The sequence below is a fragment of the Siniperca chuatsi genome, linkage group LG18 (genome assembly GCF_020085105.1).
Source record: "Siniperca chuatsi isolate FFG_IHB_CAS linkage group LG18, ASM2008510v1, whole genome shotgun sequence".
Lineage (NCBI taxonomy): Eukaryota > Metazoa > Chordata > Actinopteri > Centrarchiformes > Sinipercidae > Siniperca > Siniperca chuatsi.
In genome coordinates, this window is record NC_058059.1 from 26,329,908 (window position 1) to 26,345,283 (window position 15,376).

General features: G+C 44.2%; 2 protein-coding genes across 5 annotated transcripts in view; one reads left to right on the top strand and one right to left on the bottom strand.

Annotated features, from left to right (window-relative positions):
* The window catches only part of sptan1 (spectrin alpha, non-erythrocytic 1), a 39,694-nt gene extending 32,616 nt beyond the window's left edge, over positions 1-7,078 (top strand). For 3 of the 4 annotated variants that reach the window (XM_044173285.1, XM_044173286.1, XM_044173288.1), the window contains 16 exons: positions 1-121; positions 755-876; positions 975-1,107; positions 1,206-1,304; positions 1,451-1,610; positions 2,449-2,525; positions 2,618-2,827; positions 3,025-3,321; positions 4,404-4,516; positions 5,032-5,049; positions 5,399-5,453; positions 5,652-5,848; positions 6,036-6,089; positions 6,179-6,325; positions 6,400-6,547; positions 6,634-7,078. In XM_044173285.1, coding sequence (XP_044029220.1) covers positions 1-121; positions 755-876; positions 975-1,107; positions 1,206-1,304; positions 1,451-1,610; positions 2,449-2,525; positions 2,618-2,827; positions 3,025-3,321; positions 4,404-4,516; positions 5,032-5,049; positions 5,399-5,453; positions 5,652-5,848; positions 6,036-6,089; positions 6,179-6,325; positions 6,400-6,547; positions 6,634-6,759 — 2,077 coding nt within the window. In that variant the 3' untranslated portion in view covers positions 6,760-7,078. The remainder of the gene's footprint in view (positions 122-754; positions 877-974; positions 1,108-1,205; positions 1,305-1,450; positions 1,611-2,448; positions 2,526-2,617; positions 2,828-3,024; positions 3,322-4,403; positions 4,517-5,031; positions 5,050-5,398; positions 5,454-5,651; positions 5,849-6,035; positions 6,090-6,178; positions 6,326-6,399; positions 6,548-6,633) is intronic. The other variant, XM_044173287.1, reaches the window with a different exon arrangement.
* On the bottom strand, positions 7,066-14,336 carry dync2i2 (dynein 2 intermediate chain 2). Its single transcript, XM_044173289.1, has 9 exons — positions 14,076-14,336; positions 13,277-13,537; positions 12,998-13,107; positions 12,652-12,809; positions 10,902-11,011; positions 9,866-10,036; positions 8,091-8,323; positions 7,820-7,977; positions 7,066-7,428 (listed from the first exon to the last, which is right to left on the bottom strand). Exons 1-9 carry the CDS (start codon positions 14,151-14,153, stop codon positions 7,190-7,192), a joined length of 1,518 nt encoding a protein of 505 aa, XP_044029224.1. The 5' UTR covers positions 14,154-14,336; the 3' UTR covers positions 7,066-7,189.
* Positions 14,337-15,376: the final 1,040 nt, after the last annotated feature.

Genomic DNA, 15,376 nt, shown 5'->3' on the forward strand with positions numbered 1-15,376 from the left:
AGAAAAGAAGTTGCTTGTGAGTTCGGAGGACTACGGACGTGATTTGACAGGAGTACAGAATCTGAGGAAGAAACACAAGAGGCTGGAGGCCGAGCTGGGAGCCCATGAGCCGGCCATTCAGGTAAGATTCATTTAAATGGCCACAGAATTTGTGTAAAGCAGGCTTGTCTGCTATGTCCCTCAAAAGGCTTATACCTTTGAAGAAAAAAAGGTTGCGTTAATAGTCTCAGTGAGAGCTCCTGTCAGAGCTTACTCCAAAGATTAAGATTAAAGTGCGTAGTGACTTCCTGGAGTCCAGTCATTGCAGTGTGTACAACACACAGACATGAGAGCGGTATTAATCTTTTTATCTCACTCTCAGAAAGAAAGTGAGTAAGTGATGACTGATGACTCAAAATGATGAACTATCAATAATTAATCGTTTGAGCAAGCTGTGGTAGCTGATAAGGGCTGTAGCATTGTGTAGTAAATGATGTGAAAGTTGTCATATCAGTTTGAGAATTTTTATATTCCCTCTTCAACAACACAATCAGAGCTCCATATGAATTATACAAAAATGCTGATATACTGTATTTCATGCCTGTATATTAGTATGTATCATAATAAATGCCTTGCAACCCCATCTGTAAATTAAACTATGCCACAATAGCATGCAAAGTTGCATTTTTCTGACTATTGAAAAAACCTGAACTCGTGTTTGATCGATTGTAGCTGTGGTATCCAGAGATTAGATCTTTGTTCTGTGTGCTCGCAGTCGGTGCTGGACACTGGGAAGAAGCTGTCTGATGACAACACCATCGGCCAGGAGGAGATCCAGCAGAGGCTCGCCCAGTTTGTCGACCACTGGAAGGAACTTAAAGACTTATCGGGAGCTAGGTAAGCCAGCTGAGCTACACACTCCTAGGACAGCTTAGAACACATAAACACAGATGGAAATGGGTGTGTAAATGTGTGAAATGTGTGTTTGCTCCAAGGGGACAGAGGCTGGAAGAGTCGCTGGAGTACCAGCAGTTTGTGGCGAACGTGGAAGAGGAAGAAGCTTGGATTAATGAGAAGTTGAATCTAGTGGGGAGTGAGGACTACGGAGATACACTGGCTGCTGTGCAGGTGCTTTTCTCCACCTTACATAACATTAAATAAGTGTTTTTTAACTGTAAGAAGTGATGAGTTTTACTGAGTGTCAAGGAAAACTTCTTTTTCAACAGGGCTTGTTGAAAAAGCATGAAGCATTTGAGACTGACTTCACCGTGCACAGGGACAGAGTCAACGATGTGTGCGCTAACGGAGAGGAGCTTATCAAGAAGGTACTGACTACACAGCATCGAGAGAAAATGTGCTTCTTTTTTTCTTTTTCTTTTTTAAAAAGCAGTGAAATAATCATCTATGTTGATTTGTTTAGTACGACTACAGAAGCAAAGGTTTCTGAAGATAATTTGTGTGTTTCCAACAGAACAACCATCATGTGGACAACATCAGTGCCAAGATGTCGGCTCTGCGAGGCAAAGTGTCTGAGCTGGAGAGGGCAGCAGCTCAGAGGAAGGCCAAGCTGGATGAGAACTCCGCCTTCCTGCAGTTCAACTGGAAGGCCGACGTGGTGGAGTCCTGGATCGGTACGAACACAAAGATTTCTGTCTTCCTTTTCCATAAGAGCAGTATCATTCCAAGACAAGAGACTCTCAAAGTTTTCTACTGGATATGTACTAGCTGTGTTTTTCCAGAACTAGAAAGCTTCGATCCTCCACAGACTAAAATCCTACCAATCTAAAGAATCTTGACTGGAGGGGAGCCTGCTGTATGTTGCCGCTTTACATCTGCGCGGCCACCATATTGGAGAGGTCAAGATCCGCTAATAAATAAATACAATGTGCAGCCTCAATCGGTTTTCATGATCAGCGACAAGAGCGCATTAATCCCAATTTCCTGATCGCATATTTTTACTGAATATTGGCCATTAACGATCGGTGTCCAATCAATCTGGGCGTCTCTACTGCACAGAAGTACATAGCGGATGAATAAACTGTTATTCGTCAAAAAATAGTTACAGCGCATTACATCCTTGTCATCTTTAAATTCCTGTTTGAGTATGTATTAAACAAGAGATATGATATGTCTACAAACATCTCTAAAACTCACTAATTAACATATCTTTTGAGAGAGACAGGCTAACTGTTTCCCCCTGCTTCCAGTCTTTATGCTAAGCTAAGCTAACCAGGTCCTGACTCCAGCTCTGTACTGAACACACAGACATGAGATTGATAACCATTTTCTCATCTTACTTTTGGAAAGAAAGCAAATACGTGTATTTCCCCCAAACTAGTCCTTCACTAATTGTTTGGGAAGCCTGACCTAAGTGTGTCTGTGTACAGTCTAGGCCAGACCGGTTTGTGTGGACTTGAGTCTGGCTTTATCTCCATCATTTCTGAACCTGTGGATGTACTTTGTGTTTAGGTGAGAAAGAGAACAGCCTGAAGACCGATGACTATGGCAGAGACCTGTCCTCTGTGCAGACTCTGCTCACCAAGCAGGTACTCCGTCCGCTGAAACAGGATTTTACATTTCCTCTGTACCATGTCACTCTTTCCGTTGACAACGTCTGTTCTTCTGTGTCTGTCTGCAGGAGACGTTTGATGCCGGTCTCCAGGCCTTCCAGCAGGAGGGCATCACCAACATTACGGCTCTCAAGGACCAGCTGCTGGCCGCCAAGCACGTCCAATCAAAAGCAATCGAAGCCCGTCACGCTGCCTTGATGAAACGCTGGAACCAGCTGCTGTCCAACTCAGCCGCTCGCAAGAAGAAGCTTCTGGAAGCTCAAGAGCACTTCAGAAAGGTAAAGAGGCCAAAAAAGCATCCTGCGGTGAAGGGGTTGTTTTTGAGCACTCCTCCAAAAATAATAAAACCTCTGAAATTATATTGTCCAAAATCAAAGCATAAATACAGTTGAAGCAATGCATTTTAACAAACCTAAGGTAATATCAGTAAATTGGACTTGTTTTAAGGATCATATCTTCTCCACATCCTCCCCAGGTTGAGGACTTGTTCCTGACATTCGCCAAGAAGGCGTCAGCCTTCAACAGCTGGTTTGAGAATGCAGAGGAGGATCTGACAGACCCAGTGAGGTGCAACTCTCTGGAGGAGATCCGGGCGCTGCGTGAAGCCCACGAGGCCTTCCGCTCCTCACTGAGCTCAGCTCAGGCCGACTTCAACCAGCTGGCCGAGTTGGACCAGCAGATCAAGAGCTACCAGGTGGTGTCCAACCCCTACACCTGGTTCACCATGGAGGCCCTGGAGGAGACCTGGAGGAACCTGCAGAAGATCATCAAGGTCTCCACATCAAAGATTATATATATATATATTCACACACACATTCTTATTCACAGATACAACCCACTGATATTTTCATTCACCTTCTCCCGTGAGCCATATTCATCTTTCTGCCTCTAGCCAACATACCTGTGCTTCAGCATGTTTTAGTCCTGCAGGAGTTCTCTTCAGGGCTGCACCGAGCTGACGTTTTCCCTCCTAATAACTCATTCTGATACCTAAACTCAAAGTCTCTGCCAGTACTGACAACAGATATCGGCGCTCAGTTTTTTTGCCAAATTGGAAATCTGCACAGCGCCTCCTGTGTTCAGTCAACTCTGACTGTGATAAACAGTGATCTGAGTGGAGTCTCTGTCCTCTGTGTCCACAGGACAGCTGAGGGAAAAGGCTTCACTCAGTCAAATCCCAGGTTTCTAAATCTCTGTGCGTAGATCCATCTGGTTTCTTTTTTCCCACCTGCTAAACTAAGTATTATTTTACTCCAGCTGCTAGAAGTTCGTTAATAAGATTTATCATCAGTCCTCATTTTCTGCGTCTCTCCTTTTATTGAGCTTTGTTAAAGCGTAACATCCTGACAAGAAGTGCAGAAAATATACTTTTAGAAAAATGATCAAATCTGGATATCCACAATAATATTAGAAAAGCACGCCTGCAAAGCTGCTAAGCCACCAGTTATCTGAAATGATCTCTTCAATTCCAGACCTTACATATAATCAAATACACAGGCTACGCAGTTTAAAGTGTTTTGTTCATTCAAGGTCCACTTATTATCATTTCATGGAGCTTTCATCCACATCTGTCTTTTTATTTGTTAGTTCAGTTCGGCCATCAATCAAAGTAACCATAACAAGGATGTTTAATATCGGACACCTGAAATTAAACCAACACACTGATCGCGTAACTGTAAGGATTAATGAAATGAGGCAGGTAAAGATGAAAATAAAAACGCAGCAACATTCGTTTTTTTCCTTTTATGAGCCCTAAGTATCCAGTAGTAGCCAGGTTGTCATTATTTGTTTTAGTGTTCAGTGCAGTTGACCTTGCTGGTGTGTGTTTTGCTCTGTCTGCAAATGTGAGTGTAGGAGCGAGAGCTGGAGCTGCAGAAGGAGCAGAGGAGGCAGGAGGAGAACGACAAGTTGCGTCAAGAGTTTGCGCAGCACGCCAACGCATTCCACCAGTGGCTGCAGGAGACGAGGTAGAGGATGTGTTCTTCCAGCTGAGCCTTTAGAAACCCGGGCCGAAGGTTTTACAGTCTCACACAGATGTCCGCTCTTCTGTCATGTAGTTAAACATCAACATTTCATCCCAGGTGGAATGTTGTGTTTTAAAGATGAAAATGTCTCCGCTGCACACACAATGTTTAACACACTGCTGTTGTCCCACTAGGCTGTGACACAGGTACTGTATGTGATGGTGCTTTCTGCTGTGTTTGTCTTTCTGTGAAGCCACTGAATAAGCTCAGCACAAAGCATGCTTACTAGTGAAGTGTTTGCTCTCTTGCACAAACGTCACATTCGAACATATCTCCATTTTCAAAGCCAAGGCATCAAACACTGTGCACACTGGTGTTTAGCGTGTTATATCTTCAGGGTTGTTTGCAGTGAGCGCTGTGTTGTTGCCTCATGTTAACGTGTATTTGTTTCTCTCTCTTTCCCTCTCCTTCCTCTTGGCTGCTTCCTCGCTGGTGCTTGGGATTACTGTGCTACTCAGGACATATCTTCTGGATGGGTTAATATCAATTTTTCTTTTTTTAATGTGTTATGAGTGTTTGTATCTGCGCAATGACTTAAAGGTGCACCATTCATCTTGTGAAACAGAAAATTGACTTTTATATTCATGACCTGCTGCAGTTTCCAGTCCTGTGTGTAGTAGCCCTAACCGTGCATGGTTTGGGGTTGCCAGTAGATTGTTGGCACCTCCAAACACTTAATTAAATTATAGTTCATAGGTTCGAGGTTTCTGTGGGAATACTGATGCAGTAGAGAATGTATGTCTTCCTAATAACAGTGTGTGTCAGGTGCATTAATTTACCGGACTGCGCTGCTTCCTTTCTAATATCCGTTTCTGTTGGTGTAAGGTCGTGTATGGTGGAAGAGTCTGGTACCCTGGAGTCACAGCTGGAGGCCACCAAGGTAACTATCCCTCAGTGTTGCAGCTCATTACATGTTAACACTTCTGCTGTTAGAGATGAGCATCACAGTTACCGGGACTCAAGTGTATCACAAGCAAGTCATTCCCACTGGACAAGTAGTCAAAGACCAAGACCTTTTGCTAGCTGAGGTCTAGGGTGGACATCATGTGGCACGTTTTGTTGGTGTGTGTGCGTGCAGCGTAAGCACCAGGAGATCCGGGCCATGCGCAGCCAGCTGAAGAAGATTGAAGACCTGGGCGCAGCTATGGAGGAAGCGCTGATCTTGGACAACAAGTACACAGAGCACAGTACTGTGGGCCTGGCCCAGCAGTGGGACCAGCTGGACCAACTGGGAATGAGGATGCAGCACAACCTGGAGCAACAGATACAGGCCAGGTACACGCCAACACATTGTGAAAAAGTTACTTCATGTCACTGAGTTGATCTGGAATTCAGACACTTTAGGTACACTGTTGCCAAATGTAAGAAAGCTGTGAAGTGTTTAAAGTTTGTGTTGTGAGATCAGGGAGCAGTTGATGCAGCTTTGACTTCATGTTCGTCCCTCTTCCTCTTCCTCTTCCAGGAACACCACCGGAGTGACAGAGGAGGCTCTGAAGGAGTTCAGCATGATGTTCAAGTAAGTGGCTTCGACCTGACTTCATCATGACATATTTCTGTGTCTAGTGTGACAAAGTCACGTCCTCATCTACACCTATTTATCTGCAGGCACTTCGACAAGGAGAAGTCTGGCCGTCTGAACCACCAGGAGTTTAAGTCGTGTCTACGCTCGCTGGGCTACGACCTGCCCATGGTGGAAGAAGGCGAACCTGATCCTGAGTTCGAGGCCATACTTGACACTGTGGATCCCAACAGGTCTGTCGCATGTTCAGGAAATTACATTGATAGGGATATAAAGTGCTGCCTAACTGAGGAATCTGTGTCTGCAGGGATGGCAACGTGTCGTTGCAGGAGTACATGGCGTTCATGATCAGCCGCGAGACAGAGAACGTCAAGTCCAGCGAGGAGATAGAGAGCGCCTTCCGAGCGCTCAGCACCGAGAACAAACCCTACGTCACTAAAGAAGAGCTCTACCAGGTCAGATGAGTTCCCTGCTCACTCTGTGGATTCAGTTTTAGTGTCAGGTCTTCGTGGAGGTCTAACTGTCTCCTTCTCCCTTTCAGAACCTGACCAAGGAGCAGGCAGACTACTGCCTCTCACACATGAAGCCCTACCTCGACAGCAAGGGCCGCGAGCTGCCATCAGCTTTCGACTTTGTCGAATTCACACGCTCGCTCTTTGTCAACTGATCCCTCGCCCACCAGTGACCAATCGGGACGCGTTTTCCCCCACACACACACACACTTCAATATGAACACACGGCTGAAACTGCATGATTGTGGCACTAGGAATACTCACTAATAACTATCTGTACTATCTCTTTATCTTGCTCTACCCTTAACTCTTTGTGCTTCTCATGATAGCATAGTGGATCTGTCTGCATTTGAATGTGACCGTTTTAGCTTGTGCTTTCAATGAATTTAAGAACCTAATAGTAACAATAATGTTGTAACAACACCTTAACAACTGCAGTGTGCTTTAATAAACGCTACTGGTTAGAACTGGAAACCTCTATTCGGTTGTTTTTATTTCACTTCCACAATTTAATTGTTTGGGGTTTTTTTTTACAAAACACAGTTCACAAATCAGTCCCATGCCGCAGTCTTCAACTGTTTTTTCTCATTCTGCCACCTGATTGGCTATCTGCTCCAGCTGGTCGCTCTCTCTGGGGATCTGCTCAGTAATATTGGCGCTCAGCTGCCAAACGCCCACTGTCCCATCTGTTTTCCCCACTGCCAAGAGGTGAGGGTTCTGACAGTTGAAGGCCAAACAAGTTGCAGCTTGGCCCACACCTCCCTGCTCGATGGTGGCTGCTGGCCTCAGGGACCTGCGGCCCAGGTCGAAGATCTGCACCTCACCTTGGAGAAAGAGGCAGTGCGTGAGAGTCAATAAGGGTTCGTCTGTCTTACACCCTCAAGAACTGTTGTTTCATTTATGTGACACAGCACATCAAGCTGATATTGTATATATCGATACAGATTAATGACCTGTCAGTCTAAGGTTTCATCAAGATCTGATGAGTGACCTTTGAGATAAACTGTATGTGATGGACAAATGGATGGGCTGATATATGGCTCCAACTCCAGTTTTATCATTGAGAACCAGCCTGCTTTCTGATCTGAATCTGATAAGGGATGTGTAAATCCAGCTTTGAACCCACAAATGTACTATAAAAACATGGCAGTAGGAAATGAAGCATTTCATTTTAACGATTATTCATACCACCCATACAAAGCTTTGATGCTGTACCTTGTCCGGTGGCTGCAGCAAAAACCAGCGGTCTGGTTGGAGACCATTGCACCTGAAACACGTAGGAGTCTGACACTCTGAGAGAGAGCAGCGGGTTGGCCTGCAGCAGAGAGTGGAGGTGGGCCAGACCATCAGTCCCTGCACTCACAAAGAGGTTCCTGCAGACAACACGAGACACAATTGAGGACAAAGTCACTGTTGACTCACCTGTAAAATGCTGCTGGTCACTTCTGTAACGGTCGTGTGTTTGGTCGGTGAGCGGAGCTGTGACCTGTGGAAAGGGGAGCAGTGTATGGAGTGGACAGGGCCGCTTCGAGGCCTGAACGAGAAGACCGCCGGGGCTCTGAGTGCCACACTCTGGCCTTCAGAGGTCACTGTAGCTGCCGTCTGGGAGGAGAAGGAGCATCTGAGCAGCAGGCCGCCCTCAGAGCCCACCAAGAAGGTGTCAGAGTCCCAGGGAGACAGAGCCAGGGAAGTGACACCCACAGCGCTGCTGCCTCGGGCCTACGGGCGACACAAAACGACATGTTTTTACCTCTGTACCCACACTACAGCACACAGGAACAGTGTGGGAATCATTTGAAAATGACAGAAAATTGACTTATTTTATTGTTTTAGGGCTTGTGTGAACTTTATTTCCAGTCGTTCATATCTGTGCTGTTGAGTAAAATGACAACTTATTTTTAGGTTGCGTTTGTCACGCGCCCGTCAAAACATCTGGCGAACATCTGCTCTCTGGCCAACAAAATGGATGAACTGCTTCTCCTCAACAGAGCACTTTACATCCCACCTCAGGCCTGTGATAGTCAGGCGTTACAACACCTGGCTGACCAAATAACTTCCACGAGCAAAAACATTCTTTGGGGGGCTTTAACAGAGCAAACCTCAACCACGAGCTGCCAATACACAGACAGCACAATAAGTGTTCCAGAGATAAAAACACTGGACCATTGCTACACCATCTGAAAGGGACGCCTGTTGCTCTGTCCGCCGTGCAGTGATATGACTCTGATCACGGCTGGTTCATCGTCTCCTGACATCCAGGCAGAAACTAAAATCTGCTAAGCCTGCAGTCAAGACTGAGGAGATGAACCAACGGGGCAAAGCTGGAAGTACAGGCCTGCCTTGACTGCACTGACGGGGGTGTTTTTGAGGCTGCAGCCACAGACCTGGATGAACTCACTGATGTCTTATATCAGCTTTTGAGAGGACACATGTGTGCCGACTAAAACTTTCTGCACACAACAACAACAAACCCTGGTTTACAGCTAAACTCCAGGCCAAGGAGGAGGCCTACAAAAGTGGGGACAGAATCCTGTACGACACCATGAACACAGACAAAGGAGATCAGAGTGGCCAAGAGAAGCTACAGCTTCTCCTTACACATGCAAGGATCCTGTTTGTGGACTTCAGCTCAGCGTTCAACACCATCATCCCAGACATCCTTCACTCCACAATCTCCTAGCACTTAAAGTGGGCATCCAACATCGACATAATCTTCAAAAAAGGCACAGCAGAGGATCACCAAATTCAGTAGGATTCATCCTGCAAGGGGAACATGAATGTCTGAACCACATTTCATGACAATCCATCCAATAGTTTCAATATTTCAGTCTGGACCGAAGAGGTGGACAGACAAAATGACATTGACATTCCTAGAGCCGTGGCTAAAAAAGAAAATTAAAAATCTAAAATGAAATGTGACAGTATTTAAATAGTGCCACAATACATAGCTGAACTCACTGGCTTTTTGTTCCTTGGAGCATCACTTCACTAAGCCCACGTTCCTGAATTTCCAGTCATTTGTCATCAAAACCTCCACACTTGAAATTTCTGTAAGTAAAACAGTGACTGATCCTGAATGCTGATGGCCAAATCACTTCTGATTATTTTGTTTAATTCTTTACCTTTTGATTTTAATGATAACAACTATGAGATTAAATCTGGACTCGTTTAGGCTGTGATACAGTACGGTGGTCTCATCTCTGATTTATTGTGACACGGTCCAGTTTGGTTTCCGTGTTTTCTTGCCATCCTGAGGCTCACCTTGAAGCTGCTGCTGCTGCTGTGGGGAACCTGCTGTCGGACTAAGGCGTAGGCAGCGTTCAGAACAAACCCGCCCTGGTCCGAGTCCACCGTCCACAGCAGCACCCTTCCTCCTGAACTGGCACTCAGCACCCCAAACTCCCCTTTCTTCTGCAGGGGCACCCAGGCAACCTGCACATTCGCGCACGCACACACACACACACACACACACACACACACACAGGGTGTCTTTTAATCCACCAATCAGACTAATAAATCAAGTAGTTAGTTTACATTACAGTACGGCTCGTTCAGTTGATCTTGTTGAAGTGTTGCAGTAAAGTTCTTTATTCTTCTTTTCTGCAGAGACTCCTCAGTATCAAATCTAGATTTTCTAGATCTAGATTTGTGAAGGTGTAGAAGAAAATGTATTACCTAATACTTTTAGTTCTATTTTGTCTTTTCTGCGGGACATTAAGCTCTGCGCTGAGACAAACTGTTTCACACTGATGAACAGAGTGAAACCTTTTGTTCCATTGTGAGGAGAGCCCTGCGAGGACTCGCACCTTAACTCACATGGAAGCATCTCAGCCGCTTTCCACCTTTTGCTCTTTTGTCACTGCAGTAGCAACCTAGGTAACACGGAAGTGTGACCTGTCTATTCCAGGAAAGCCTGGAAATCAATTCACCTTTTGCCTTGTGAAACAGACTTGTGTGTTGGTCAGAGGATAGAAATTGTCTACCTTCAGGACAGAGGTCAGAGACATGATGAGCATGCATGCAGCATGGAGAAATACGTAAGGCTTAAGTAAAGATAGTTTTCTTCCACAACGGTTAATACCAGTAGCTTTGGACTGGGGCTGACATTTTGTTCCACTTTATTCTTGCAACTGTGCTAAAGCCTCTCAAAACAGAGTGCATCAGAGGACACTAACCCTCTCCACTGGCACCAAATAGCTCAACTATGGCATCAACTAGAGTCCTGTCAGTAGTGGACCATGCTGATTGGATAATAGTAGAGTTTCAACAGAAAGTCAAACAGATTGTGCCAACTCACCTCATAAACAGGCTCTCTGTGGCTGTCTACTGACATCCCAGTTTGAACCAACACAGGGTCCCGAGTCCGACTGGTGTCCCAGATCACCACCTCGCCGCTGTACAGACCCCCTGCAGCCACAGCAGCACGCACACGGTTTACACTGAGCTCTACTCAAAAACTATGCGATCGACATACGTCAGTGGACAACTTTAAAAAGGTCGGTTGTGCAGGACATCTGCATGGCTCGGAGTCTTTTTTAAAGGGGCACTCCACTGATTTTCTCATGAAGATCGATATACTATACACGGCTAGTCCTACTCAGCTTGTAAAAACATTTGTTTAATGTCTTCTCTGACTCTGGAGGAGCTTTGTCAAGTCTGAGAAAACCCTGACGATGTCACAGTGATGTCAGCGTTCTCAGCTTGGGCTGCGAGACTACACATTTATAACAGAGAGACTGCGTTACAAACTGGAGGTGTAGTTTAGGGAGGATCGATTGAAAGATGCAATTATGGGAAATGCAGGATCCAGTGTTTTTGGAGTTTGATCCAAAAACAGAAGAAGTTGCTCATCACCATTGCCTAGGTCTTACTTAGTACTAAAAGTGAGGATGTGCCCCAACTTAATGGAAGTTATTACTATATTACTGGAGTACTCCTTTAAAAACCCAGAGTATTGCAGTTACATGGTGCGTGTCAGAAATCTAGGCCAGCAGCTTGCTTTAGAAAAACTAATTTAAGACTCTGCTTTTTTTTTCTTTAAAAGAATGTTTAGATTGATTGTAGGTAGCTTTAAAAACGTCCAACAGATTATAGCAGAGTGGGAAAACGCCACATCAGCCTCCTTGTAATTCTGAGCTGAGAGTTTCTGACAGCTACGATATCTCAGTCTCAACAAACCATTGGCAAAATGGCCGCAAAGCCTCCACTGATGGCGGTTACCTCAAATTAAATCCATTATCAGCACTAAAGCCAACCAACACAGGATTTCTGAGGCGAAGAAAATCTGACAATGATAAATCAGGATAGTCATTTTTTCCATAATCACATACACAAACACTGATGACATTTGACAGAGATCACTTCAATCTGTTTCTTAAAGATATGTACTAAGCAGGACATTTTACAGAAATAAACTTTGTCACGTCTGTACTGCAAATTCTTGTTACTTATCGACTTACACCGATATATTTGCACTATGCTAATATCAGTGATTTATTAGTTTAGTTCTAATTAACACTAATACAGTCAATACAGCCAATTATATGCTGTTTGTTACACTACCACTACAAATATGTAATAATAAAAACAGCTGCTTTAGGTTATTTATCTGGTATGAGTACAAGGCTAGCAATAGGGCTAACCATCTTGGAATAATACAAGAAATGCTCCAAAGTCAGAATAACGGTAGGTTTTTCATTCCTCCCATTCTGCTGACACTGCATGAATTCAGCATTAGCTATCTGACACTGTGAATAAATTACTATACCAGGAACTGAATGAAGGAAGTCCAGCTGTGTTGTGTGCCATTCTGCTTTGGATTAATCGAGAGCCCGGCTCAGATTACAGGAAGTTTACATCGGGTCTCAGCCGGTACAGAATATCTTGCAATGTAAGCCACTGACAAATAAAATCTCCTCTTTTCCTCAGGTCGCCCGCGGAACAACGTGCTTTAATACTTGACATTTAGATGAGATATTTGTATGTGAGTTGACCTGATTCAGACTCTGTGAGCATGCAGAAAGTCTGCTATCAGACTGGCAGAGTACCTGCGATGAGGGCAGGCTCGCTGGGGTGGCAGCACAGAGCGGTCACTGCAGTGGGAACATCTATGACCAGATCAGCTTGTTTGGGGTTCAGGCCTCGACGGTCCAGGTTCCACGTACAAACACACGACCTCTCCGTGCTCCAGTCTCCATCGTCAATCCTGCGCACCAAAAACACACAATCACACATCTGAACCACATGATGACGTACTTTCTTTGTTTATGTTTTCAATTATTTGAAAACTAAGACCAAAGTGAGGTGAAAAACATTGCGGACATCCTTAGCAGAGTTTCAGGTTTGATTACATAAAATGTATATGTATTCACATTAAGTGAAACACTAACATACCGACCGTAGGCACAGGCAATAACTGAACCTGTACAACTCCAGGACACACTGGTTACATGAAGACCTCTCTCTTGAGCGCTGGGATGTTGAAAGCAATGGAGGCATGAAACCTGCAAACATGAAAGAACAGTGTCAACCCAAAAACTGCTCCAAAATGTTTGACCATCGAGTCATCAGGAACAACTACAGACTTTCAGATTCTCTTTTGGCTTACAAAGCTGTCACCTGCCTAAGAAAGCAGAAAACACCATTTTTGTTTGATTCATTGGTTCTCCTTACCAGCTGACTGTGATCTTCCCAGTTCACCTGGAAGCCATCGAAGGCATGACTCCTGGCATTTCTGACCAACTCTCTGATGACTGTGTCCTCAACCCGCTGCAGGAAGTCCTTCAGGCCGGGCGGCTCCGGCTCGTCGTGGTTTTGTTGGAAGAGCTGTTGTGTCACCTGGTACTGTGGCTCTGTCTGGGTACAGCTGATGGTAGCCGACACAGTCTGGACCTCTGCCTCAGCACTGTGCACCAATCTGGTCTGACAGCCTCTCTGAAATACCAGCAAATAAGGGCCCTTCTATTTAGGGATGCACATCAGTCATATAGTAACTGCAATCACAATTTTGAGTTAAGCAGGTGCAATGATGATGCTTTGCGTTTAGAGTGGCCACATATATCATCATTTAAAAAGAAGTTTAAAAATGTTTTAGGTGAGTGCTTCAGTTGTATAAAATTGTTTGTATTATCCTTGAACAAATATGTTGTTTATAAGTATTAATGCAAGTCAAATTAATGCATTTACTATCTCGTATTCAAGCGGTCTTGGTCTAAAGCTACAGGTTGTTCTCTTGAACAGATCCCTGTTGTTTCATGCGGTGTAAAGTAACTTACTTGGTATCGCTTTATCTCCCTGTGGTATTGACATTTCCGAGCAACACCTGAACGTGTTTCAGCTAGCTAACTACCGTAGGTACAACATTGTTTCTGTAATACATGAAACATTCGACAACTATAGGCAACAAGTACATTGAGATTCATGCTAACAGAGCACTTTGGGAGCGAAAGTTGGCAGTGTGGCTCAAACATACCGACTCCTGGGCCGACTGCTGAGATTTCCTCCACAGAGACTGAATACTTATTGAGTCCAGGACGTCGTCAGTAAACATGCTAATGAATGATGTTTGCTCAGGCTACAGACAATTTGAATGATTAACATGAACTATCTTAACTAGCATTAACTACATTCAAACAGGTTTGACAGAGTGTTAACTATGTGACACTTTGCAGTCAGTTAGCTATAACTGTTTTCCTAGCATCTGACGTTTAACGCTTGTGCTAGGTTCGGGTTTCCACAAAGCTAGCGTTACCTTGGTGACGGAGAGTATGTCCAGAGGCAAGAGAGAAATCCCGTGTTCACTTCCGCTTTTTTTCCAGTAGTGTTTTGATGTGGAGGTTTAAAAAGTTTATATATATATATAGCAAATGCTGATGATTTTTTGATTAGTCTGCTGTTAGGCAGGTTTGGGACTATTATTACTAAGATGTAGCACTAGTTTGGCCCAAACAGTTATGTAAAGGAGAGAGGTATTTACTGAACACATGGCAGAGCTCTAATATTTTAATAAAAACACCAAATTAACTTGTGTTGTTACATTTTTGGGTAGTTGATAGTGTTGCTCTTTGAAATATTCCAATATTCCATTTAACCACTTAAGTAGTAGCCCTTCTCTTTAGGGTCTACAAAAAACACAAAGTACTGATAGAATACATGAGCCACTAAGGATACAAAGAATTGAACAATATGAGCATAATAAAAAATAAAATAAAATGATGAAGACAATTGGTATTTCTACTCTGAGGTCCTTACTGTAAAGATGAACTGAACCTGGAAAATAAATATAGCCGCAAGCGACGATTCCGGGTTCAAACCTTTTTGTGGTCAACAGAAGCAAGTAGTTCTGACCTCAAATTAAAGCCCCAAGCAGCTACAAGCGGCTTTCAGGTTTGCACAGAGCTGAGCAGCTTGTTTAATTCTGTTTAAAGAAGGAGTGAGACCAATTAAACACTTGTTTCATCATCACAATGTATGCAGCATGTCAATAATTGCACACTCAAAATGCAGCTAGCACCCCCCAGAAAATTGGTGATATTCTGTCCACCTAGTTTAGAGATATCTGTTTTGGGTATATGTGGCACCCCCTATGGATCAGGCTCAAAATGCTTTTTTAAGAGTTATTATGATGATTTGACATATGTTATGTTATTGCAAACCTTCTATTTAGCACCGCCCTTGGCGAAGTTTTTTGATTGATGGTGGCCGTGTTTTTGGACCAGTCTTGCTGAATTATTGTGTGTTGGTATATCTCAGTCCCGCAGGCTGTAAACCAAA

Excerpts from the sequence above, each read along its gene's own strand:
- dync2i2 (XM_044173289.1), bottom strand. The coding sequence starts at position 14,153 with ATGTTTACTGACGACGTCCTGGACTCAATAAGTATTCAGTCTCTGTGG. Across the intron at positions 11,012-12,651 it reads CGAGCCTGCCCTCATCGCAG|GGGGTCTGTACAGCGGCGAG; the intron begins GTACTCTGCCAG and ends CTGTGGCTGCAG. Across the intron at positions 10,037-10,901 it reads ACAGAGAGCCTGTTTATGAG|GTTGCCTGGGTGCCCCTGCA; the intron begins GTGAGTTGGCAC and ends GCGAATGTGCAG.